The following is a 27,866-nucleotide window of genomic DNA, read 5'->3' on the forward strand; positions in this document are numbered from 1 at the left end:
CAGCCAGGGCAACTGGAAATGCTGTTTTGCCCTTCCTGAGATACCTGGGTCTCATATCTCCTCGGGCAAACGCTGCTCTCACAGAGCTGATGGTCTCATGGTGACACTGCAGCTCCTCAGCCAGGTGACAGTGGTCAAACCCATGCCTCTACCCCTCCCAACCCTTTCCCACATGGGTGCTCACGTAGAGGAGGGACAGTCACCTCCAGCAGTGCCTGGTAAATACTCTTCACTGGTGTTTACACCACATACAACCACCAAAAACCAACTCATGCCTGGCTTCTGTTACTGCACGCCCAACACAGCCTCTCAGCACATGCAGTTCTGCTTCTTCTCCCAGTTCACCCTCTCAGCTATTTAATCCTCTTCCCTGTAACACCATCCTTGTGCTGCAGCACATAACCAAGACATCCAGCTACACAGAGATCCCTCGCTCCAGCTACATCTCATAATTCCAAGTCAGCTCTGATGCTTCAAATCCATCCCTCACACAGGTGGCAACAAGAAGCTCTTCAGGAATAAATGGGAGACTCTCTATTTTTCCCTCTTTACTGCAGAGCAATAAGCTCCTGGTCAAAGCATCCATCCACACATCAGGACGTCGCCCACCTCCCATGGTTTTGGCAGGAATGAGCTTTCAGATGCCAAGCAGAGGGACACGTCTCCCCTTCCATGGGAGAGGGAAAGCTGGCAGCACAGACAGGCTCCGTGCTGCACGACGAGGCAGTGCAGGAATAAAAGAGAAGGTCTGGGGAGGAAAGAACTAAACACAAGCCCTACCTGGTTGTGTTCGTGAGACGACGAGCCCTTCCCTCGGGATGGGGAACAGCTGCCATCGAGCTGCTCGCTACAATCCGCCGTCCACTGCAAAAGGGATAAAAAAGGGGATTGTGTAAAATAATAGCCAGGCTGGGTAAAACTGCTGTGTCAGTCCAGAGTGCACAGAAAACACCGTGCAGCCGCGGGCATCGCTGTGCGCCCGTGGCACCCCCTCCTTTTTGAGGATGATCCCAAAGGCTTTGGCTTGGAAACGCTCCACCCGGCACCAGAAAATAGAGGGAAGATACAGGAAAAATCGTAGGGAAGCACCTGAAATGATGCTTTGCAATAAAACCCATCCCAGACGCTTCCTTGCAGACTCAGACAGCGTTTGGAATCTCAGGTGGTACACAACAGGGAGGCTTGACTTAATCGCTCTTCTCCATGGAGGTCTTCCACGGGAAGTTAGGAAATTTCTGCTTTTCCTAACTCTGTTTGCTTCAGGGACAGACATGAGCCCTGAGCTGTCAAAACCCTGTGTTTTTATTTTTAAACAACACAGAAAATGAGGCTCGAAGCAGTAGGTTTGGCCATTGCCATATGTGGCCACAGAGGATCACGAGCTGCTTAGGCCAGCTTCCCCCAAGGTTTGATAGTAAGGTGCCTCCAACAGAATAATTGAATTTGGGATCATTTGTTAGGTTTTGGTTTCATTTTTCCCCTCAAAAGAAATGAAGGGCAGCATCATACTGGGGGAAAAAAATTAAAAAAAGAGAAACTTTCACTGGACAAACATGAGAGATGCTGCTTAATCCTAAAGACATTTTGTCACTACCCCAACAAAATTGAGACTGACCAGCCCCACTTCTGAGGTCCTTCTTGGAACCACATGGCTGCTCCATAAGACACTCAGCACTTTGCACCATCACCAAGGGCAATGCTCCAAGAAAATGGAAGTCAATTCCACACAAACCTGAGAGCTCCGTGACAGGTATGGATGAAGCCACAAAATAAGTCACCACTAGAACTGCCCATGATTCCTGCCCTTGTCAGAGAGCCTGTTCTAGATCACAGATGGAGGGACCTCAGTCTCCCCTCATTAAAGAGCTGCCCATCAGTCTCCTGACACCTCTGATGACCCAGTTGAGGAGGCTCATGGTGCCATCACTCTTGAGAGCCTCCTGCTAGACCTGTGCCTATCTCCTTTAATAATTTTGAGTGCCACCACACGCCTCTCTCGAGGTACAGCTCACTCATTATTATGTCCACAACCAAAATAAAACTGTATTTTCTCTCTGACTCTCCTCTTTTCCCTAGTGGGAGCGAGACTGAAAACATCCACACTTTGTGATTCTCTAAACTGGTGATGGGTTCAGCTCCCCCCTGGGAGTGGTGTGAAGGATGAAGCACTGCACAGTGTGGCTCCCCTTCCCTCCCCCAGCACAGAGAGCAGTTGTCCATGGATGTGGTACCATCCGAGCAACTCTCACACACGGGTGAATGGATTTATCCTCTCTCAGGCAGGGAAAACATTGTTGCAGCCATAAGGAAACAAACGACAGAGAGATTAAGTAACTTGCCCAACATTAAAGATTTAGTTGCTGGCAGATCCTTGCAGTTAAAACCAAATTTCTTGGTCTCAGTCCAATGCCTTTCCCCTAAACCCATCCTTCTTCCTCTAGCTCTCATTAAGAGGGAACATGCCACCTTCTATCAGGATAGCTTCCACTAGGATTACTCCAGCCAGCTGCAGGATATGTGTGTGTTTATTCCTTGCTTTGCTAAGTAGTGATCAGGAAGAGAAAATCGGGAATAAAAATTCCTGATTATTTCCCATACAAATTTGGGATACAAGGTGGTAAAAATAAAAATCTTTGAGAGACAAGCGATAATTCCTTAACGCATCCTTTGAGACATGGCTTGATAAATGCAGGTGACTTATGTAAAAGCCCATCCTCACTTTCTGTCCGATATACAGCCCCAAAAATACAAAATATCACATTTTGATGAAGCTTCACACACAAATCTTAATTAAACTCCTACACCAATGGTCTGGGGTACAATCACATTTAGCTGCTTCATTTGAGGTGCCTCTAAAAGTGGTTTAATTAAGAGGTTCCACGTTCAGATCTTTGATTATTATGAATTTTTCTTTTAAAGTAAAACCTAACCATCTTGAAAGGGAACACTCTCAGAACTAACATTAGAAGCCCAGCACCTCCTTTTTTTTTCAGTGCAGGCCAGGAAGGAAAGCTAAAATCCCATTTCCACAAATGGAAGATGGATTTGGTTGTTGCAATCAAGGATCTTAATGCAAAAATTGTACATGGGCTGCCACAAGAATTAGCAATTTTTGTCCTCAAGATGCAGAGGGAGCCCAGGCTTATTGGCAGAGCTGTGGACAGGCTGGAAGAGGTTGTAAAACTGTCTTTAAATTAGTTCTAATTCACAACTTTTTCCAATCTTGACATGCTAATAAGCAGCACTTGCCTGTTGGACATGAAGCCCCTCCAAAGTGTCACTTCAAACACAGACATTTTCCAGCCTTGGGTTAAAAAAAATGCACTATGAAGTACTACTTTGGATCACTAGATTCTTAAATTTATTTTCTCACACTTTCAGCAGCTTCAATCCTCAAATTGTAAAAGACCTCTTCAGCAAAATCTATTCTTGAAAAGGTTCCTTTGATTGGCAGTTTCTTTACACTGAGATAATACAAACCAGGTCCAGAGCTGTGGGTCAGACCCTCAGCTCCAGCTGAGCACAGCCCAGACAAATCAGAGAAATGCTGCTGATATCAGACAAAGATGGGATCCTTCATATTGAATCATGGAATGGTTTGGGTTGGAAGGGACACTAAAGGCCATCATTCCACCCCCTCTGCCTTGGGCAGGGACACCTTCCACTAGACCAGGTTGCTCCAAGCCCTGTCAGACCTTGCCTTGGACACTTCCAGGGACACACCTTTGAGATCCAGAAAACCCAAACCCCAGTATCAGGAGACCACTAAGATCCTGAAAACCCAAAACCCAGCATCAGGAGGCCGCTACCAACTGGATGGAGACGTCATATATACATATAAGTAAGTAAATATATATACACAAAAATATATATATATATATATATATATATATATATACTTACACACATATGTAAGTAAATATGTATATAAACAAACACACACACACATATACATATATGTGTATTTTTATATATATTCATGCATATATATGTGTGTATATACATGTGTATATATACACATATATCTATATGTGTCTATCTATATACACACCTATATCTGTATCTATATTTGTACCTGTATCTATCTATCTCCATAAATACCACCAGGCAATCAAGCTGCCCCGCATCCGGCGTTCCATCCCACTCTCCTTCGCGTACAAAACCCGGAAAAGCTCCTTCAGCCGTGACACGCACCCCCACGCCAAGCCACAAGCCCCACAGCCCCTCTCCCACCTGTGAGACGTGGGACTGTGTCTTCTCGCTCTCGCCATCCCCCTCCGTTTTGTCCGTCAGCAGCCCCTGGACCTGGTACTCCAGGACGTAGCTGTCGATGAAGCGCTCCAGCTCCTCGATCTCCTGGGAGCGGCTGCTCCCCGCCTCCGAGGAGGCCGACGCCACCGACGAGTTCTCCATCCCTTCAGGAGGCACGCCAAGAACGGAGCGGGCCTGGAAAAAGCGAAATGAAAAAAAAAAAAATGGTAAGGAGCGAAATGAAAAAAAAAAAAAAAAAAAGGGTAAGGAGAATATTTCCCAGTAATCACAAGAAAAGTTAAAAAAAAAACCAAAACAAAAAACAACCAACAGCCAAAGCCCGTCGGTTACCACAGGAAAGGATATTTTTATTTTTTTTTTTTCGCTGTACATCTGCATTTATCGTAATCCTAGGTGGTCAAATTTAGAGTTTCCAGGCGTGCAAAGAAAAAGGTTCCATTTCTGTAATATTCCTACATTTGAGGACGACTAACGTATTTCCTGCCTTCCTTCTTAAAAAACACACTGCTGAAAAACACCAGACACATGCACGAAAGAAAACCAAAACTAAAATGCTTAATTTAATAAGTCCACATTTAATATCCTGGATAAGGGTGAGAAGCCGTGAATGATGGAGGAGGGGTAGGAAGAAGATGATAACTGAAAAGCTTCTCTAGGACTGTGGCAGTAAATTATGCTGACTCGGTGGTGTGACTGCAAATGGTCCAGCAGGGAGGTGAAACAGAGAGCACAACAGAATTTATTTTTAAAACCTCTCACTGCAGGAGAGTGGCTCTACAGAAGACATAGGGCCTTTATGATGCTCTTGTCCTCTCCCTGTTTCTCCAGTGCCAATCACACAGGGAAGAAAAGAAACCACCCGCTCCTGGACCTGTGCCGGGCATGTTGCTGATCTCTGCTCTCTGTAACCAGTGACAGGACTCAAGGGAATGACCTGAGGTTGTGTCAGAGCAGGGTCAGGTTGGATCTCAGGAAAAGGTTCTTCCCCTGGAGGGTGGCTGGGCACTGAACAGGCTCCTCAGGGCAGTGGGCACAGCACCAAGGCTGACACAGCTCAGGGAGTGTTTGGACAACGCTCTCAGACAGAGAGTGGGATTGTTGGGGTTGTCCTGTGCAGGGCCAGGAGTTGGACTGGATGATCCCTGTGGGTCCTTTCCAACTCAGGATGTTCTGTGATTCTATGTCTGGAAAGAACTAAGCTTTGGATGAATCTCTTGTGGTAAGACTCATATTCCTCCTTCCCTGCAGCGGGGAGGGAGAAGACACAGAGCTCCCCAGGACACAGCAACTTCATCCCTCACCCTCTTCTTCACCAGGAGCTGGTATTTACAGTCTGCTTTGAGACAAGTGTAATATTACTAAGCAAATTCAGAGTGAGCCACATGCCATCCGGAAGGGAAGGGGGAAAAAAAGTAAATCTGCTCCCAGCTCATGTAATTTCCAGCTCCTGAACTATTTTCTCATCTGTCACTTCTGAACAATTGTGGCTTCATTTGGAAACTGCCAAGAACGAGCAGTTCTGGCCTAAGGATTTCTTCTTCTCAAGGAATTATTCCCAAATGTGCCCAGACTGTCAAAAAGGCTCATTATGTAGATCAATATCACACATTAGCTCCTGAACAAAAATCATGTGGCGCATTAAAAAGGAGAAAGAAAAAAGAAATAAGTCAAGAAATAAAAAAGGAGGAGCCCCAGAGAGTGTGGAGCCCTGGAGGAGGGCATGCTTCTACCCCTTTTGCTAATTAGTGCCAATTACCAAATGGAAGGGACAAATTATGAAATAGAAAGTGCTAAAGAAAGAGTTGGGAGAATAGGAGGCTCCCATGAGTGATGGCATGAGAAATGACCACATGAGGTAGAGGACAGGTGGCATCATGGCATCCCTTGGGATGGTGCAAGCAGGGTCAAAGGTTATCCCTGCATCCCTTGGGGCCACACATTACAAGGCCTGAAGTTGTTTTGCCTATTTTAATTTTTTTTGAAGGTGGCACTGGAGGAAATCCAGCCCTGGGGATGCTCCCCCTTGAACACCCACGATAAAGCACAAAGTAGAGGAAGGGCTAACGCATGCCTCCACTTTTGGGGTGCTCACTGCTGTGTCCAACCAACATTTTGTGATTAGCAACAGCAGAGACGGTGAACTGAAAGGGAGTGGGTTTGTCAGAAGTCACCAGGTACAACAAAACAGCACAAACCACATATTTGAGATATTTATGGATCTCTAGTAGGAAACTCTGAGACCAAGTCATCTTGCAATACCATCACATCTCTCTAAAGAAAACCATCACTTTTCAGGAAGAAAACTCCCCTAGGTCTGAGGGTCGTGAGTTACCACCTACACCTGAGACAGGATCATCACTGTACACAAAGATCCCTTGGTGCAGGTGTCCAGGCATGGACAGTGAGGTGGTTGTCATCTAATCCTTACAATAAGAAAAAAACACAGTCACAGTCTGCAATCATTTTTACGTGTTAAGTCTGCACCAAGCTGTTGTGAATTCTGTAATGACACAGAGATCGACATCCCGATGTGCCGGTGCCGCTGCCAATATGCACTGTCAGCCAACCCATTTCTCACCCATTTCAGATTTAGATTTTTACCAGTTTGCATGCAGCTGCCCTCTCCAATGCCACCAGCCCGCCCAGGGATGTCCCAGAGCTCAGACAAGCACTGTTTTGGCCACCATCCTCTGGAAGCTTTTTCAGAGGATTGGGCTGAATTCTGGGCTCTACCTAAATCTACCAAGTGTGAGATGTGTGCCTGTAAAACCCATTTGAGAAAACACAACCAAGACGATCAAAGATTTACAGAGGCCCATTTTCTGGGTCCTACAGGATGATTCCTCTTTGAAGTCGCCTGGCCCTTTCAAAGGAACACCTTTGGAAGCCCTTCCTCCTTGGCAGGAGGTATCTTGGGAAGGGAAGCATCCACCAAGATCCAGACCACTTCAAGTCCACCTGCAAAGGTTTACTCTCCCCATTAACACTAAACCTTCTCTCCCATTTAAAAGATCAACCCTCTCCACCCCAGTTTCCTGACATGAGAGCTGTATGGTCTCCTGTTCTTCTGGTGCCATGAGTCAGGAAACCTCTGTGCCCAAAAGCAGGTTTCCCCTCTTGCCTCACCCTCAAAACATGTACAAAAAAAAGAGCTTTTGAAAGAAAAACCCAAACCCACATTTGAGCACCAAGGCAGTTGGTATCTTCCCACATGGAGCAAAGAAACGTTCTTGAGAGCTCTTCATGGAGTGGTAACCCCTTGGATCTGTGTTGGCTTAGCACTAAGGATTCCCAGATCCCAGATACATTCCTTAATGATAATTAATAGAGATCAACATCAAATTTCCATTTGATGGGGCTTGGAGCAACCTGGTCTAGTGGAAGGTGTCCCTGCCCATGGCAGAGGGTTAGAACTAGATGACCCTGAAGGTCCCTTCCAACTCAAACCATTCTAGGATCCCATGATTCTATGGGGCTCATGCTGTGCTCATTATTATGACCATTAAATGAGGAATCATCAGCAGAAGAAGTCAATAGATGTGCAAACTGCTTATTATAACTTAGTAATTATCGGCATTACTGTAATGTATAATTATTATTAATAACTGTTATTAAGAGTGATCTAAATGGGGTTCTTGCTCTAGCAGGATTGTACAGTTTTTATGGCAACTATACAGCTTTACCCTTCATCAGCAAATAATAAGAACAAGCATTTTTTTTATGACATTTTAGGTCCATCCCCTTTCTCCCAAAGGTTGCTCTGGGCTTGTTGGACTTGTGGAAACAAGTGGTGAGTCTGATACGTGAAGAGAAGCAATGGAGAAGTAACCCATTTGGGGCATTCTCATAGAATCACAGAAATGTTTAGTCTGGAAAAGCCCTCCAAGACCATGGAGTCCAACCATTCCCCAGCACTGCCAAGGCCACCACTGACCCATGTCCCCAAGTACCACATCCACATGGCTTTTAAATTCCTCCAGGGATGGGGACTCCAACACTGCCCTGGGCAGACCCTTCCAATGCCTGAACACACTTTTGGTCAAGAAAGTTTCCCTAATATCCCATCTAAACTTCCCCTGGCACAACTTGAGGCTGTTTCCTCTCATCCTGTCCCTTGTTCCATGGCAACAGAGCCCGACTGCCCCCTGGCTCCCCCCTCCTGTCAGGGAGTTGCAGAGCCAGAAGGTCCCCCCTGAGCCTCCTTTTCTCCAGGATGAGCCCCCCCAGCTCCCTCAGCCCCTCCTGCTGCTCCAGACCCTTCCCCAGCTCCGTTCCCTTCCCTGCACACGCTCCAGCCCCTCAATGTCTCTCTTGTCTGAGGGCCCAGAACTGCCCCAGCACTGGAGGTGCCTCAGCAGTGTCAGCACAGGGAGGGCACTGCCCTGGCCCTGCTGCCACAGCACGGCTGGGACAGCCCCAGGGCCACTGGCCTCTTGTCCCCCTGGGCACACCTGGGCTCGTGTCCAGCCACTGCCACCAGCACCCACAGGGCCTTTCCCAGTTTTCCAACCCCTCTGTCCCAGCCTGGAGCTGCAGGGGGTTGGTGTGACCCAAGTACAAGACAGCTCTTGCTCCAATTCAGCAAGACAAACCAACATTAGGACCTGCTATCTGGACAACAACTGCAAACCTGGCTCCTGCCCAGGGTCCAACATGGTTGATCATCAGCAAAGGAAACTAAAAAAAGGGATTGCTTTTGCCAGCTCTTTTCTTCCCTTGGATGGATGCTGAAAGCCTAAAATGCTTTTGCACCTATGACAATTTTCTTTGAAGGTTGTGGCCTTCAAAGACAAAAAAAGGAACTCCACACTCACACTCTCCCCCAGACAGTGAATGCTGGAAACAAGTTTACCTCACAACTATACTGCCATGAGCTAACACTTTATGCTAACACACAAGGTGACTGGGAAAGAATACTAAAATAATGGTTCAGACAGAACTACTTCATGCATCAGGCTTTTTCACAATTAATACTACGTTATTATCTCAATTTTCAAAAGTTCTAACCACCACCAAATTCCAATGCAGGGCAAGTGACCGCTCATCTTTCCAACAACCTGGGCTCAGCTGTTTAGATATGAGCTTAAATTACTCCCTTAAGGCATTTAATTGGGAAACCCATGTCTCTTCCTTACTTATCCTCCAGTTAAACACTGAAAAAATCCCAGGCCAGTCCTCTATTCCTCCATGACTCCAAAGCAAGGCAGGAGGAATGCAGAGCAGCTTTCCTCTGTAGAAGATTTATCTCTCAGATATGCCATCACAGGCCAGCTGCTGGAAAGACAGGCTGTGAGGAGCTACAGAGCTGTCCTGACAGATCCCTGAAAGCCTTTGTCTTGCCACATGTGATTTACCATCCCAGGTTTTTCTAGGAACAAGAGATGCTTCCTAAAAAAGGCAGCTGTGGTGCAAATTCTTCACGTACCAACGCAGCCACCTTCCAAAGTGTTTTGTGACAGGACTTCCATCATCCCTCTTGTGTTCGTTCTCCCTCGGGAGTTTATAACAAATAAATTTTAAATATTGCTGTGACGTGTCCCTTCTGCTCTGAGACACGTGGGACATGAACCAAGAAGTACCTCAGCAGCCCAGATTTACTTGTCCGCATGGGGTGATGGTAAAACCAAACTGAAGAGACACAGCGAGGCAGTGAGACACAGCAAGGCTCCAGCCCAGTACCAGACACCACATCCTGCCTCGTGAGCAACCAACACCAACTGCCACACCTCTTGTCCAGGCTCCAAAACCCACCCCATTGTTCCTTGCTCCCTACAGTGATGTTGGACATCACCTTGCCCAGGTGGTGATGGACATCCAGGGTGAGATGATACCCTCTTCTGCTTGGTGCCTCTCTGACAGGAACAGCACATGGTCAAACCCCCCACCACCACCTCCCTCACACTGCCTGCCCACTAAGACTCCAAGCCAGGCTTCCCAAAGCCACTGCTGAAGCGCACACCATGCAGGGGAAAGGAGGTCCCTTCAGCCCCTTCAGATCTGGGAGGTGAAGGATGCTTCGACCACACAGACCAGGGCTGAGCAGCTGGTGCAGGACAACCCTTTCTACTTCTTATCTGCCTCTTATCAGCACCTTCAGGTCAGGTGAAATCCTGAAATATCCGCCAGCTCACCCTCTGGCAGCAGTACAGGCAGGAGGACCTTTGACCGTTTGTGTTGGGGGGTTGATCTCCTGGCTACCAGCACGGCCACAGCCTGCTCCCATCCCAGCATCTCCTTTTAATGAGCTCCTCCCGCAGCAATATTTTCTCCCTCCTAATCCAGCCCATTTCCAACAACAAGTAATTAGCAAGGTGTCTTTCCGAAGCGGCAAGAGCATCTCGGAGAACGAGGCGCGCCGTTTCATCTTCGCTGCTGGCAGCCAGCTCTCGTATCCAGCAACCCGCAGGAACAGTTACTATGGAAAATAAAAGCAATGGAGATGAACCATGACTCCCTGCGTCCAGGTATTGCTGCATCTCCATGAAGCATCACGTGCCCGATTTGGATTTGCTGCTGCAAAACCGGTACCTTTCCAGACGCAGATAAAACATCAAGCGCTGAAATGTAAATTATTATATCCTGGATCTGAACTTTTTCTAATTAAAATGTAAACACCTTTGAAATCCGCATTCAGCGTCTGCTGCTGGGGCTTTTCAGATACTGATGCATCCATGGCTGGCTGAGCATTTGATATATTTCATCATCCCTCCAGTCTCAGGTCTGATTTCAGCTACCTGGTGATGCAGAAAAGCCCAAGTGACAGGACAAGAGCCCAACAGCTGCCACGTTGCAGTGCCACTCATGAGCCTGGCATGGAACACAGCAGGCAAACGCCACAGTGCATTGAAACAGAGCCATCAAAACAAACACAGAAATAAATGGGGGAAAGACAAAACAGAGAGAGCCAGGAGACAAAACAAGTGCTGCAGAATCCAACCCAAAACAGCCCCTTTGACACAGTGATCCAGCAAGGAAGGGAGAGGAATAACCAGAAAGCCAGAAATCCCTCATTCTCACCCAGACAACAATTTTTTATGTAGCTTGCTTCCCTGCAATAAGCAATTTTTTGTGGTTGGGAAGTGGATCTTTTTCTTTCCTCTTTTTAAACAAAACCAAAGCCACATCACCTTTAGAAACATAAAGTCTTTTAGTGTGTCAAAACTGTGCGTGAGGTTGGAGCGGTTTTCCATCAGATGGACTTTCTTGCCTGGGGGGGAAGACGTTACCTTTGGCTTGTGATGGATATTATTAAGAAAAAGGAAAGAAAACACAGCATAAAACTATGAAAATCACTGTCTGAACTGCAGGAGGTGAGTGGAGGTGGGTTTGTGGGCTCACCTTGTGGTATGATGCTCTACTGCATGGAATATCAGGGCAAGGAGACTGCTGGAGCATCACTCTGACTGCAGCACAATGGCAAGGCACGCTCTTGTTCCCAGATCTTTATACAAATTCAATACATGCAAATACATCAGCCTTTCTAGATATAAACTCTGAAGCAGGTCATAAAAAGCCTCCAACCACCAACCCCTGAACCACAGGGGTTTTAACAGCCTGAGTTTTATAACCCAGTTGACACTGGCTGATGCTACAAACTGTGACTTAAGTCAGACATAATCCATTTCCACATTCCCCTGCTTCTACTAAAAGCTAATGGAATAAGAGCCCACACGACATCTCATCCTTGCCATCCTTCACCTTTACAAAGAAAATGTTGCCAGACAAAAATACCGAACAATTATTATTAATATTTCAAGAAAGAGCAAAAAAGAGAATAAAAATGTGGATTTCACGCACGCTCCATGGTCTGCTCTTCGGAGCTGCACTGTCTCTCCTTGGAGAGCCAGAGTGCAGGCTGGGTAGGATGTGATGGCTGCAGGGACTGCAGACTGGGAGACGTGAAACAAGGATGTTCTCCTGCCAGATGAGCTTGCACACGTACACCATGCAGGTGTGAGTGCACCCCTACGATGTGCATGGCAGGCAGCGATCCTCGGGCAACCAACACCTGATTTGTGCTCAGCTGTTCCAGAATCCCAGCGGATGAGCCCTGATCCCATGGGAGCAGCAGCCACGGCGCAGAACTCCCCGTGCAGGCAGCACTGTGCAGGCAGAGAGCACAGCCCACATCCTAAATAAAAGCATCACCACAACGGGCTGATCCACACGCTTTGGGAGCGCTCCTTCCGCCAGGCGCCACGCACTGACCTTTGTAAATAACTGAAGGGAAAACATTACCAGGAGGGAGATCTTTTCTTCCCAGGCACCCAGGCAATATAATGGGCACTTGGGCTGTGAAAAGCTCCGTAATCCTAAAAGACACATCCAGCTCCCAAGTTGAGATGTCAACCTGCTGAAGTAATCCATCCTGCTGGTGGCTGCCGGCAGGGAGGGAATGGGGCAGGAGCAGCACAGCCTGGTCAGCAGCAGGGCAGGCGTGGAGGCTGCTTAATCCCTATTTAATCATGCCCGCAGTTCACTGGCAAAAAGCATTTTTGTGCCCATACACCAGCGTGCAGCAGCAATTCAGAGGACATACCTTGGCCACCAGCCAAAATGCTGGAGCTGCCACTCGGGATGGATTGGAGGGGGGGGTGGGATTTTATGCTAGGAGGAGCCAGCTGGTCCTCTCCTTCTGGGACTCATACAATCACAAAACGGTTTGGGTTGGAACAAACCTTTAAAGGCCATCTAGTCCAACCCGCTGACGAGGGCAGGGACACCTTCCACTAGACCAGGTTGTTCCAAGCCTCGTCCAAACTGGCCTTGGACAATTCCAGGGATGGGGCAGCTGCAGCTTCTCTGGGCAACCTGTGCCAGGGCCTCACCACCCTCATTGCAAAAAAATGTTCTCATTGTATCTAGACTGAATCTCCACTCTTGAAACCAGCACCCCTTCACCTACTGGTACAGGGCCTATTCAAAAGTCTTTTCCCATCTTTCTCATAAGCCCCATTGAAATATTCAAAGGCCACAATAAGGTCTCCCTGGAGCTTTCTCTTCTCCAGGTGAATACCCTCAGCTCTCCCAGCCTGGCTCCAGAGCAGAGGGGCTCCAACACTTGGAGCATCTCCGTGGCCTCCTCTGGACTCTCTCCAGCTCCACATCCCTGTGCTGCTGTTCCCCAGGGCTGGAGGCAGCTCTGCAGGGAGGTCTCACCTGAGGGGGCAGAGGGGCAGAATCTCCTCTCCCCTGCTGCCCACACTGTGGGATCAGCCCAGGGCAGGGGGGTTTCTGGGCTGGTTCATGTCCAGCCTCTCCCCCACCAGCCCCCAGGACCTTCTCCCCAGGGCTGCTCCATCTGTTCATCCCTGGCCTGGATTGATCCAGGGGCTGCCCTGACCCAGGAGCAGCACCTTGCACTTGGCTTTGTTGAGCCCCATAAGGTTCACATCCTCATGGAATCTTGCCTCCATCCCCGTTAATTGCACCCGTTCATCATGGTTTTCCTCTTTTTGGAGAATAAACTTTTCTGCGCAACAAGACCATGGGTAGGAAAGCCTCAGGTGAGTCCCAAATTCAAGATTTTTTGAAAGAGGAAATGGAAATGTGGCAGCAAGTTGGTTTTTGCGGCATCAGTCACCTTCTGCACCATCAGCAATGGATAAAAGCAAATGTTCCCTGGGTTCCTGCTGCTCCAACCAAAGGAAAAAGTCCTTCCTGGCCTCCAGTCTGGTGACGTTTGGGATGGGGTTACATGAGCAAAGCAAGGAGGAGATTTGAAGGAGAGACAATTCCCTATGCCCGAAGGCTGGCTCACTCAGAGGGTACCTCTGCCTAACATGAGCTGCTCAACTAGAACTGGAAAGAAAAATCATCCAGTAAACCTCTGCCACGTTGCAAAGGGAAGTGGAAAACAACTTACCATGTCCCCTCTGAGATAGTTAAACTCATCTGAAAGACTCCATGCACAGATGAGTATATTCAGAGATTTTCTGAATCTTTAATTATCTTCAGTTCTAAAAAAAACCCCAACAAACCACCCTAAAAAGTCCCACTCAACAACACCCACAAACAAATAAGATTTCCTGAACCTGCCTCTGGATCCCAGACCCCCACTACTCCACTGCATACAAATGTTTAAGTTATAAAAGAAGCTGTAGATTGGCTTTTACATCATGGTCACCCTGAGCAGGTCCCCTGTGACAGAGGTGGCAAAGGAAAGGGACATCAGTGTCATGAGAGTTGAACTTTCCAGGACTGCTGTCCCTGCTTCTGGCTTCCTCCACATTTTAATATAAGAGCTACAGCTGCTTGCAAAGGCAGGGAAAAAAAGCCACAAGTAGCATCCCCCATGTCCTACCTACTTGATTAAACCTTCTGGCTGGGAGAGGACAGAGCCCAACATACACCCAACAGGACATCTGACTCCCTCATACTTTTGACCCCAGACTGTGCCAGTCATCAAAGTTTTCCCTTCACCTGGGGCTGGACAGTGTCCTCCTTAGCTCCTGCTCCTGGTGACATGGACTGGATGTGGTCCAGACAGTCAGTTTTGATTCAGCAAAGTGACTGTATTATGGAAAAATCACTGTAACTTCAACCAGAGGGACCATCCAAACTGAAGCCAGTTCTCTGAGACAGATGGTGCTCTTTGGCCACAGCAAAGACAGCTCTTGCAGCTCAGGAAGATCACAGAATCATAGAATGGTTTAGATTGGAAGGGAACCCTGAAGATCATCTCATTCCAGTCCCTGCCATGGGCAGGGACACCTTCCACTATCCCAGGTTGCTCCAAGCCCCGTCCAACCTGGCCTTGAACACTCCCAGGGATGGGGCAACCACAGCTTCTCTGGGCAACCTGTGCCAGGACCTCCCCACCCTCACAGGGAAGGATTTCTTCATAAAAGAATTTCTTCTTGGATGCCCTCACAGAACCTAAATCCATTTTCCAGTCTACAGGGATCTCCTGCCACAGTCTCCCACATAGCTTCCCACTGCAATTAGGAGAGCAAACGTGATACCCAGATGGACCCAGGTTTTGCACTGGGCTCCCAAGAGCTGCCCCAGGAAGGGACATGACACAGCACAGGCACCACAGCACCCATCAGGGGTCCCACGAGCCCCGGGATGTTTCTGTGTGTCAGGGGTGGGCTCCAGCTCCCTGTGAACCCACTACACAGACCAAAATCCCAGCAGCAGGAATGCCCAGCCCTGCACAAGTGGGGATCAGACCCTCCCCAAGCTTTGATTTGCCCAACCATCATGAACTAAGGCCACAAGCTTAACCCTCCTCTCAAATCCAACCGCAGCTTTTAGCTCCTTCCAACAGCTGATGGGACAGCTTGAACCAACTCACCAGGAAAACGCCTGTCTTAGGGAACCAGCCTAAAAATAGCAGGGAAAGCACCTCCCCAGACAGGAATTTTCAGAGTTACTGGCCAGCCACCAGCCTCCTTTGTGAGGCTTGAAGTGCATTTTTTCGCAATCACATCCAGACTATCACTCTGTTGGGTGTTCTGCACCAGCAGTATTGCCACACATCTCCCAGAAAGCCGTTCCCTGGCAGCCCCATTCCCCCTTGGGTTATTCCCCACTAATTCACAGTGAGGCAGGGGTGACAAGGAGCCAGCAGTGGGGATGGGAAGCGCAGCCTGACAAACCCCAGGGTGTAAAGACGGTGCAGGCACTAGCACAGCTCCGTTTATCACCCAGGAGGCCTCTGGGTCTGTTCAAAAAGAGGTAAATGAAGCAGCCTGACTCAGCTGAGCCCCAGCAGACAGGAGCAGGACAGGGAGGTGTTCCTTAACACAAAGCAAACAGAAAGGCAGGTACGTCCAGGACATGACAAGTGGTATGTTTTGAAATGAACATGAGGTTTGGGAGTGTCTATTTACCTCCACCAGCAGCAATGACAGTAGAGACAACTGGCCTTGATCAAGAAAGCTTTGGGACTCACCAACCCTACGTCCTAACACACCCTGCTGTCCATGTCCTTGACACCAGCCCCTTCTGCCAACCCCAGGTCTTGGATCACAGAATCACAGAATAGTTTGGGTGGGAAGGGACCTTAAAGACCATTTTGTTCCAACCCCCTGGCATAGGCAGGGACGCCTAGGACTGATCCCCCTGCAGCAACTGGGTGACCTGTAGGCAACGGGGGGCAACAAAGAAACACAGCCACAAATGAGTTTTACACCATTTTTTGTTCTTTTGTTAAAGGGTCCTTCATGTTCACCATGAAGGTCTTCCCATGATGACCTCCACATGCTGCAACCCCACCAAACGTGGCTGCAGGGACCAAAGGCCACATCATCATCTCAGAAAGCCCCCTCCAGCACCTCCCTGCACTGGCCAACCTCTGCTCATACCCAAGGGGTTAAGAGCCCCCAAGTTAATCATAACGAGGGTGTGGGGGGAGGGCTGTAATTGCAGCAAAGGGGAGCAGCATCAGCAGCTTCAGCAGAAACATCATAGCAGGACGCCTGCTACTCACCTTTGAACTCAGAGATGCCAGTAGAGAGCCCAAACTACATAGTTTTGTTAAAAAAAAAAAAAAAAAGATGAAAAAAAAGAGGTTGGGAAGGATTTGATTAGTCAAAAGGCTGTATAACGCTACATACTCAGCTGGTATCTCACATCAAGGGCCTTGCAGGTGGAAGCCCATCATTCCCAGCTCTTGGATATCTGCACAGTGCAGGGATGCCCATCTGAGGGGTATTTATGATCCAGCAGTTCAGGAGCAGAGATTAAAAAGGGGCTGGCAAAGGCAGTTTTGCAATATATTATGCAATATGAAGGATAAAGAAAATAAAACCTCGTGTCTAGTGCTGAGTTAGTGCAGGACTTGGAGACTTCAGAGGAAAATGCAAAGAATGGCAAGATAAACACAGAATTCTGGGGCTTCAGCAGGTTTTCTCCACTCCTGATGGAGCTTTCATAGAACTGCAGAATGGTTTGGGTTGGATGGGACCTTTAAAGATCATCCAGTTCCACCCCCTGCCATGGGCAGGGACACCTTCCACTAGCCCAGGTTGCTCCAAGTCCCGTCCAACCTGGACTTGGACACTTCCAGGGATCCAGGGGCAGCCCCAGCTTCTCTGGGCAACCTGTGCTAGTGTTTTACTTTTGTGTTTGCTCAGGATTCCCAGTCCATGGGGACACTCTGCTGCTGCTGAGCATTCCCACGTGACCATGACATCCAGAGGGAGCTCAAGGTCTTCCAGCACCCGGAACCAGAGGTGACACCTGGCACTCAAGCCCCACATGTCCCCTCCTCCAGTGTGGGGCAAGGAACATACTTCTCCTCTGTCACAGTCACCAGAGGAACAGAATTCACCCCTGAAGAAGCAAAAGGTGGAACCCATTCACATAATAACAATAATATTTTTAAAAATAATTTGTTTGCCAGCAGCCCAGCTTTGGCTCACTGAATTTTAAATAGTTTTGGTCAAGTCACTGCAGCCAAAACACTGGGAAAAGAACATCGAAAAAAAAAAAATCTTTCTTCTCTTTTTGGGGGGGTTTGGTATTTTTAAACAAAGGATTTTTACTTTTATGTCATGGTGACGTACACTACATTTCCACAGCTCTTCATTATGGTGTAAAATAATTAAAGACAGATTTCATTTTGGATTCAAATGGGACTTTACATTATTTTGTTTCCTGTTTTAATAGAATAAAATATCTGTTCTCATTGAACTCAGTTAAAAGCCCTCTTATCCTCCACAACTATCCATAATACCATGATTTTTCTATGGGCTAATTAAGCAAAAAAAAAAACCCCAAACCAAAACAAAACTACTTAGCATTAATTATTTGGTTTATGGTTTACAGCAGGATGTTGAGGAGTATTCAGAATATCTAAGGATAACTTGGGGTACCCACCCAAAGGATGCAGCAGTGCTTCAGGAAAAAAATTTAATTTAAAGTCTTACTGTAATTCACTTACACGTTGGAAAGTCATAGGAATCTCAGGAAAGTATATATATGTAATTAAAAAAAAAAAAAGAGGGGAATAAGGAAAATGGGACCCACATTCCCCCAGACAGAAGGGACACTGCTGCAGCCTCAGTTCTGCATGAGGCACAACTCCAGTGCCAGCCCTTTCAGGCCTTATCCTCCCAGCAATGCCTTTGCTTTGGCTTGTTCCCAACTCCTCCATGGGCTGCTCTGCCCCAGGAGAAAATATCTACATTCCAGAGACTATCAGGCCCTGCACAAGGTAACACCCAGGGCTGCAGAAGCCCCAGCTCAGACAAAGCTGCTCTTCCAGTGATGCTTCCCACTCCCTTTCAGGTCAAACTGGAACTTGCACAGGACAAGGGGATAAAAAAACTGTAACAAAACAGGTTTTCAGGGTAATGCTGCTGACTGGTTGTTTTCCAAACCCTCTGCCACCAAGCCCCCGTGGTGCTGATAACCTCTGCTGATCCCATCAGGTGGTTTAACTGGGAAGCTTAGCAGTAAGCCCTGTTCCTGCAAGGAAACACCACGTTACATCAGGTTATTCTCTGCCCAACAGGGACCATGGAGGCTTTCAGACAGCACAGGGATAAATCCCAACTACAATTTTCAGGAAGAAAATTAAGTGTATGAATGGAGGGAACTCACCCCAAGTTGCAGTGTTTTGTTGTTGTGTTGGATTTCAGGCTTTTTCACTCTCCTAGGCTTTATTTTTTTCATGTTGAAGGACCCGTTAAATCTTGTTAACATTCTGCAAATCCCTGTCTTGCTGAAAAAAGAGAATGTGGCACCTCTGAAAGGCACCTGTCCTATATCTGTAGCAAAATAAACCCATTTTGAACAGGAAGAGGGGGCAGGTAGGGAAGGGGGAATCTGCAGCAGGGAGGGCAGAAGGAAGAAAAAATGGGATAGGGAATAAAAAACCATGATAGAGAACCAAAAAAAAAGATGGGATAGGGAGACAAAAAATGGGATAGGGAGCAACATAAAAAATAGGATGGGGAACAACAACAATAAAATGGCAACAACAACAATGGCAATGAAAGAAATGGGATAGACAATAAAAAACCACCAGGCTAGGCAACAACTCCGCATCCATGAGCAGGGGCATAAAGTGTCACTGCACAACTTTCATTCACTAACTCTGGCAGCCAGAGGACTTCTGCAGTAAAGGGGATGCATGTGTATGGTCAGGGCAGAGGGAAGAGCAGAGAGTTGTGATGAAGGAAAGCTGTGCAGGGGGGCTGCCTGGAAAGTCCGGCAGGCTGAGACCACCAAACCCAGCAGGACAGCCACTGGAGCAGGACGGGCAGTTCACAAGTATTACACCCTGCCTGGCTGCAAAACTCATTCCCAGGCTTTACCCACCCTGAGTGAATGAATGATATTATTAAGAGACAGACAATAAATCAAACAGCAGCTTGGAAAAACCCGGGAAGCCTCCGGAGAGCCAGGGAAACCTGCACTATCTAGGGAAGCGCGAGATTACAATAATTAGGTCAGCTGGCGATAAGCCTTCTCAGCACACACAGGCACACACACACGCTGCTGCCTTGCTAGAAAGTGGTGATGGCCCCGAGGAGCTGAGGAACCCCACAGGAAAACGGCAGGGGCGTGGAAAAGACTGGGAGCAGGAAAAGACCTCTCCCTGCCCCAAACCACGGCACCCGCTCAGCTCCGGCTCTGAGGGTCGGCGGGTGCACGTTGGGCAACTCCAATGGAACACGTGAAAATTCCTGCACTTTGAGCCGTGGTTCAGCACCCAGCAAGTGACTCACAGGGTTGTGCGGTCTCCATCCTTGGAAACAGCATCAAGACTCAGCTGGATGAGGCCCTGAGCAGGCAGTTTTCAGGGAGTCACAGAATATGTTGAGTTGGAAGGGACCAACAAAGATCACAGACTCTCACTCCTGGCCCTGCACAGGACCATTCCCAAGAGTCTGTGTAGAAGATGGCTCTATGTTGGGCAGAGGGCTGGATGAGAGGACCTCTAGGGAGCTTCAATCCGGAGTAATTCCAGGGTCTTACCTAGGGAGACCTTCCTTTGGCCCAGACTTACAGGACAAAGCTGCAAAGTCTAATGTCCAGCTTAATCAAAAGCAAAAGAAACTTCACAGCAGCAAGCGGCCTGAAAGTCCAGCTTGACCTTCAGGAGAGGAAATAGGTTGCTGTGAGCCCAAGTACACGACAATCACAGAGGGCAAAGCCTTCTGCTCTAGGAGGCAAAGAGGATGGTCCCAATACAGGGAGTGCTGACAGGGTATGGATGCACTTTTCCCCGTATAAAGGGAGCCAGAAGCTTTTTTATTACCCATCACTTCCTTCCTGGATGGTTTGCCATCAGTTCTGCCCCTCCTGGCAGCCTCAGGGCTCAAGGACATGAAAGAGCCTCAGCTACAGCCCCAGAGGAGGGGTCAAACTGAGCTCACATCCAGATGTTTGACATCAAAATTAGCAAACAGGAAAGGCAGACCAAAGAGGAGGATGTACTCACTGCCCTGACCCCCTCCTCGCTCTTCCTCCCCACCTCTGTACCATCATCTGCCTGTCTGATTTGGCCACCAACTACCAAGGCCCAACCTCCATCCCAAAAAATAGAAAGCAGTCACCTATTGCTTGGGCTTTAGGGTCTCTCTGCAGGGAGAGATTTGAATCAAACCCCCACCTTTCCAAAAGACACTTGCTTTTCCTAACAGAGGAGGCAGACACTCCTTCTCTGGAGTCTCCACATTTTTTTTTTTAAGCTGCTTCTTTCTGAGCACCACACCAACACTCCCACCTGCCCTGCAACCCACAACAGATCCTCAGAGCAATCCAAACAACAACAAACAGCATGAGATGCTCGTGTTGAAGCCTCAGTGCTTCCAGCCCACACAGCTGTGTTGATACCAGCAAGCTTTTCCCACCAGTCAGCTGCTGAGTTTTCCAGCCTCTGCCCTGCTCTGGTGAGACCCCCTGCAGAGCTGCCTCCAGCTCTGGGGAACAACAGCACAGGGACGTGGAGCTGCTGGAGAGAGTCCAGAGGAGGCCACGGAGATGCTCCAAGGGCTGGAGCCCCTCTGCTCTGGAGCCAGGCTGGGAGAGCTGGGGGTGTTCACCTGGAGAAGAGAAGGATCCAGGGAGACCTGAGAGCCCCTTCCAGTGCCTAAAGGGGCTCCAGGAGAGCTGGAGAGGGACTTGGGACAAGGGATGGAGGGAAAAGACAAGGGGGAATGGCTTCCCACTGCCAGAGAGTTAGATGGGATATTGAGAAGGAATTCTTGGCTCTGAGGGTGGTGAGTCCCTGGTTGCCCAGAGAAGCTGTGGCTGCCCCATCTCTGGAAGTGTCCAAGGCCAGGTTGGAGGGGGTTGGAGCAACCTGGGATAGTGGAAGGTGTCCCTGCCCATGGCAGGGGCATTGGAACTAGGTAGTCTTCAAGGTCCCTTCCAATTCAAACCATTCCAGGATTCTATGAATACATGAAGTCTTTCAGGACATAAGAACTTTACTGACTGATTGATCCAAGTTAAACCCTATTTTCACACAAGAAGAGCTTCCTACAGACTCAACTGTCTTCTACATCCTTCATGCAGCCATGAAGTTCACTAGCCAAAAACCATGAGCCCCACCTAAATATACAGATATTTTTCCAGACTCCTAAGTCATGCAGAACACCTCATGCACGATGTGCACACTCGGCCTCCAAAATCCCCTCATTAGCTTCCCGACCGATGCTCTCATTTGGTGATGCACTCTGACCCGCCTACAACACATCAAAAAACAGAGGCTACAGCTCCCCATGTACTTTTAATCAAAGTTCACTGCTTTTTTGTTAAAATAATTGGCTAATCAAACCCATTGCTTCCAAGCTGAAGTTCCTCCTAATGCTTTAATCAATAGACAGAGGTGCTCAGAGGAGAGCTAACACAGCCTGAGCTGAGTGTAGGTGCTGCAGGGACAAGGCTATGGGTTTTCAGTCATATCACTGGATGACGTGGAAGAAACCTGAGGAGAGAGAAGCTGGAAGCACACAATGGATGTGTCTGCTGGATAAACAGACAGAATTAGGGAAATAAGTGGCAAAATACAGCCTGAGGCTTGTTAGCCTGTGGAGAGAAGCAGAGGAAGGCTTTGCTGGCTGACACTCCCAGCCAGTCTCAGTGTAACACTTGCAGGCACATGGAAAATGTCAAAAGCACTAAGGAATGGAGGGAAGAACTTGCCAACAGATCCACCTCTTGACATCCAGTTCAGACAGCTACAAGAGTCACACCACTGGATGCTTTACAACCACCACAATGCTTAACTAAAGGCCTCAAAGGGTTCATGATGTGGTTAGATTTCTTAAAAGAGGGGAAAAAAAAGATGAATACAAGCAAATCAAACCCAAGTCTGGTTACTGAAGTATTTCCAGGTGATGACCAACTTCATTTTTCCCAGCATGATCCTCCACCTCCACGCAAATATTCATCTTGGCTGCTCAACTTCCACAACTCCTCAATTACAAGGTTTTTTTCACATCAGTCATGACCCAAGCTTAAAGCATAAAATTTGATTTTAATGCCTGTATCATCTCATAACAGCCAGAACTGGACAGAAAAAACAAAGTGATGTTCCCAGGCACCTACACTCCACCTGTTGCAATGGGCTGGCCCAGGGCAAGGATCAAGGGACTCAAGGAAGGAGAAGTGTGATGTGACATGGGCATTACAAGAAACAATTGTCTAAGTTTTCTGGGTTTTCTTGTAAAAATACCTGGAAATTCTCAGTTTATATTTACTTACCAGAGAGAGTTCAAACCCCAGCATACCCGTAAGTGTACCACAGTATCTGCTGGATACCAGACCAAAGAAATGGCTTCCTTCCAAAGTGCCTCCCTCATCCTTCCAACCAGCCTTTTTTGTTGTGTATTTATAGCTCTCACTACCAGGAAAAAGCCTCCTCCGTGCACTTTCCACGGCAAACAGCTCCTTGAGACAGCACCTAATGAGAGGGGCAGGTGAAACCTGCCTCCTGCAAGACTACCAAACCTTCTCAGTAACATCTGGCTGAAGCAGACAGGGCTGATTCAACAGGGATCCTAAAAAAGATCAGACAGAACTGGGTCCTGGGCTCTGTGCTCCTTGCCCCAAGATTTTGGGCTAGTCAAGGCCCTGTTTTGGAGCACTCAACATGGTACCTTTGCTACCAGCACCAGGCTGCTCAATATGAGGACTCCCAGGTAGCCCCTACGCACTTGGAGGTACCTTAGAGATGCTTCAGCCAAGCACAAGTTTGGTCTAACGTAACCCAGCCTGTGCTGGCACTGATTCCATGACATGAGACCACTACCCAAAATGCCAAAAGGCCCAATTTTCCAGCTTTTCTTCTGTGGCACAACAGGGTCATGATGAAGGTTCATATCCATAGTGCCAATCCTCAGTGCTGTTGGATCCTATCCATTTACACCAGGGATCTCAACACATACAAATTACTACTCTTGAAAGTGATAATCGAGACAAAATAAAATTTGAGACAAGAATAATTTGAGACAAAGATAATTCCTACTCCAACAACTTTGCAAAATGAAGGGGTAAGTGGCACATGCTGGAATTCCCCGAGCAGATCAAAATTGCTTTCAGGGCTTATGTATCTGGATTTTGGAGGGGAGATGGAAGACTCTGGGGTGCTTGGAGGTTTCATCTTCTTTTTATTTTCCCTTCTCCCCTTTAGGGAGAAGCAGAGCTTGCAGGCAGCTGTGCTGGCTTCCAGGGTAGGAGAATAATTAACCCGAAAACTAATGCACTTGTTTTTTTCTACAGAACACGGCACACCAAATGCCTGGTATCAAGAGTGGCAGACAATTTAGTGACTCCCTGGCTGAGCAGCAGTGTCTGAAAGCCCTGTAGAGAGCAAGCAATGTGTCCTCCCCGGTATTTAGCAGCCGGTTCAGCTCTGCCGTGAAAGGCGAGCTGGCAGCAGCCCTGCACAGAGCTGGCGTCACCCTCCATCCATCACCCACACCCACCTCTCCCAGCAGTGCCTGGGCATCCTTCAGCAGTGCCAGCAGCACGGCCAGAGTCACCCCCTCCCCAGGGAGAGCCCATGACATCAAACGTCATCATTTCTTCATATTATGACTGGGCTAGCCCTCAAATTTTCACTTGGCTGGACCTTCCCCCACAGATGTCCGCACGGAGGAGGGGCAGACAGGAGACCTGGAGCTGCCACGGGTCTGGCAGCATGTTCTCCTCGCTGCTTTACTCTCCTCCTGGCACGGGGAAAGCTCCTGCTGGCGGCTCATCCTTCCCCACCGTGCCCTTCCCTCCCAAAACATGCGGCAGGGAGGGAGACAGCTCCTGCTGAATGGAGCGAGCGTAACTGGAGGTGCTCAAGGAAAACCTCGGCAAAGCCAGCAAGGGATGACTGTGCAAATCAGAGCAAGGGAAAGGCTGAGTCACTCCCTCCCCCACAGCTCTAAATAGCGAAGAGCGTAAGGAAAATCATTCTCTGAGCTGACAAAAAAGGAAGAGAATCCCCAGTTAAAAAAAAAAAATCAAAATCAAAGTGCATGTAGTGACAGCAGCAGGGAAGGGACAGAAAAGGCAGCCTCGTGCTGCAGCTGCAACTGCAACTGGGACAGGAGCAGAGAGAGGCAGAGCATCATCCCTGGCTCCTTTGGGAACTGGAGGCTCACTAATGACTTTTAACAGCAGCTCCAGCTCCAAGGCAAGTTCATGGACCATGAATGATGCCGAAAAGCCACCACTGCTGCCTCATCTTCTCCAGGTGATGGTGTCAGCCATGACCTCAGTCTTAATGGGAAACTGCAGCAAGACTGGGAAGAGCTTGGGCAAGCTTTTGGGGACAGATTTTACCCACTCCTCAGCGTGAAAACACCCTGCGTGAGCTTCTCGGTGGTTACACGTGAAACATCTGTATCAGGAGCAGTAACAGTGTAAAGCTGATTATCCATCCCAGCAGGTACAGGGCGAGAATAAGATAAAGGCTGAAAAAAACCTTTTGAACTGCAGGATACCTGTACAGGCAGGAGCCTCTGGAGAGAAATCAGCCACCAGCTTTTCACTGCAAGCTCAGTGGTCACGCACAAGCACAAAACCTGGGGACAGCAGAGTGGCAGCATGGAACAGAACGGTTTGGGTAGGAAGGGGCCTTTAAAAGTCATCTAGCATCATCCCAACGTGCCCTCCCTGGCAGCATCCCTACAGCCAGCTGCTCCTTCCCTATGTTCAAGATGATTTGGCTCATTTCCTTAAAGAAAATGTAGTGAATTGCTAAAGGTAGCTATGAGTTAACCGACCCACTTGCACCCAGACAGATAATATTTAAGCTCATGATTGATGCAGCCTCTCCTTTGAGACAAGAAGAAATTTGCATTTCCCTTTTCCACCCTTTTTCTTACAGCCTGTAAGTTCTTTTCTCTAAGATGTGCCCTCCTCTGTCAAACTTGGCTGAAATTAGTCCCTGGGTTAAGAAAGCTTCTGGAGGAATAGCGAGTGACAGCCAGTCTGAGTGCATAAGCCTCATTGCTGTTAATTAAAAAAAAAAAAAAGGAGCAAGGACAAGAACAGGGGAGAAGCTTCAAAGAGGCTGTTTGCAGTCGATAAATAAATCTCTCACCCCATGTAATGAAAATATATATTAAAAAAAAAAAAAAAAGCCAGGCAAATGTTCTTTCTCGGAATCAATTCCGAGAAAAAACAATGTGTGCTCTGCGGATGCTCCGAAATCCAGGAGGGAGGGAGGAGGGACCGTCACCCTGGGGCGAATCTTGGCACTGAGAGCATCCTGGCAGGGAGGGATGCTGCAGCTCTGCCGAGAACCAAGCACTCCAGAGGGCTGTGATGTCCTGCTCACCACTGATGCTGCTCCAAGCATCTGCAAAGGCAGGAAAAAACGCTCCTCTCCCTGCACCAGGCCAACACGGGTATGGATAGAACCGGGATGCAGGGAGGGATGGAAAACTCAGCATTCACCAGAAGAGCTTTCCAGAAGTGTGTGTGTTTCATTGCAGAGCTGCCGTCAGGATGAGAGGAACTGCTGATCTCAAAAGAAGGGGGAAAAGCTGCCAGAGAAAGCCATCCATCACCCCATCATAGCTGGTCCCCTGCAGCTCTTCATCCACATCTGTGGCCCCCTCCTCCTTTAGAGGTCTCTGCAGCCACCGTGGTGAGACCCCCAAGGACCCTGAAAGCCCCACCTAATTCATCTACTCGCTCGCAATGGTGAAATGTGCACACAGCAAGAAAAATAAAGGAAATAACTTCCCAAAGCACCCCCTGAGCCTCCACGTCCTACAGAAAAACCTACAGCTGCAAAAATTATTGCTGCAAGTTTTAGTGTCACCAGCCTGGCTTCCCGAGCCAGAGAAAAATGTAATCAAAGATGCCTCCAAGACCATCGTCTGTCTGGGAAGAGACATTCCTTGGATCAACAATATGCCCTGATTTAAGGGAATACACTTCCCATGGGTGCAGGCATACACCCCTCTCTCCTCTCACCGTGCAAAGCAAACACCACCTCAAACACACAACACTGTTATTAACCTCCAGCTGACAATCACAGCACAACCACAACCTTTCCTGCTTTCTTTTCTTCTCTTGCCCAGACATCCAACAAGGTGTTTTTGATGACAGGTTATTAAAATCCCCCCCGGCTTCACTGCAGTTGGACACGGCGCCCAGGAGTCCTCCAGTCTAGGGGGTTTTGTTTCTGGATGGGTGACGCAGAGAGATGCAACACCCAAAAACAAACCAGCACTTTAACCCGGAGAAAAGGAGGCTCAGGGGGGACCTTCTCGGTCTCTACAACTCCCTGTGACAGGAGGTTGTAGGAAGGTGGGTGTCAGACTCTTCTGTTCTAGCTTGAAAGCGCCGTGCCAGCAAAGACAGACCTGTGAGATTTAATCAAATGACAAAAACACTTGGGATCACACCTGATTATTTCACAGAAACACAGAATCGTTTGGATCGGAAGGGACCTTAAGATTGTCCAATTCCAATCCCCCCACCATGGGCAGGGACCTTCCACTATCCCAGGTTGTTCCAAGCCCCGTCTAACCTGGCCTTCAACACTTCCAGGGATCCAGGGGCAGCCACAGCTACTTGGAGCAACCCATGCCAGGGCCTCACCACCCTTGCAGCCAAGAACTTCTTCCTTATATCCAACCTAAATCTACCATCTTTCAGCTTAAAGCCATTCCCCCTTGTCCCATCCCTGCTCGCCCTTGCAGCAGACCCTTCCAGCGCTGGTTTGGGGTGGACTGGGTGCCATCCCTGACACAGCTGATCACAGGGACACACTGTCCTGCTGCACTGTGCCACGCTCCCGTGCCACAGCCTCCCAAGCCACCCTTCCCACGCCAGCCCAGCCACTCGTGTCCTGGGCCAGCTCCCACCCAACGCAACCGGCGGCACCTTGGTTGTGAACACCAGCTCGTCCCAGGCTTCTCCCATGGTCCCGGGGAATGACAGCCAATCAACACAGCTCCTCCAGGATTTCATGAGAGTTGAAAAGCATTTCTCAGAATTAATTACAAACCCTGCTAATGGTTCCCCATCACTGGTGCCTGGGGAAGCCGGTGGCAGCCGCGTGTCTCCTGGCAGCTTCTGCTCTGGTGCAGGGCAGGCTCCAGTGGTGGAGAAGCCTTCCCAGGGTGGCATAGGCTGTACAAACCAGTCCCAGCGAGCCAAGCCTGCTCCAGAGGCAG

The 27,866-nt window shown here is 48.5% G+C and overlaps 1 protein-coding gene across 5 annotated transcripts in view; it reads right to left on the reverse strand.

Annotated features, from left to right (window-relative positions):
• Positions 1-27,866, reverse strand: part of CTIF (cap binding complex dependent translation initiation factor) — a 147,520-nt gene that overhangs the window by 114,427 nt on the left and 5,227 nt on the right. For all 5 annotated transcript variants that reach the window (XM_064642374.1, XM_064642372.1, XM_064642371.1 and 2 more), the window contains exons 2-3: positions 4,234-4,446; positions 781-864 (exon numbers count right to left, since the gene is read on the reverse strand). In XM_064642374.1, the coding sequence (XP_064498444.1) occupies positions 781-864; positions 4,234-4,413 (264 nt within the window). In that variant the 5' untranslated portion in view covers positions 4,414-4,446. The remainder of the gene's footprint in view (positions 1-780; positions 865-4,233; positions 4,447-27,866) is intronic.

This window comes from Pseudopipra pipra, chromosome Z, assembly GCF_036250125.1.
Source record: "Pseudopipra pipra isolate bDixPip1 chromosome Z, bDixPip1.hap1, whole genome shotgun sequence".
In the NCBI taxonomy this organism is placed as follows: Eukaryota; Metazoa; Chordata; class Aves; order Passeriformes; family Pipridae; genus Pseudopipra; species Pseudopipra pipra.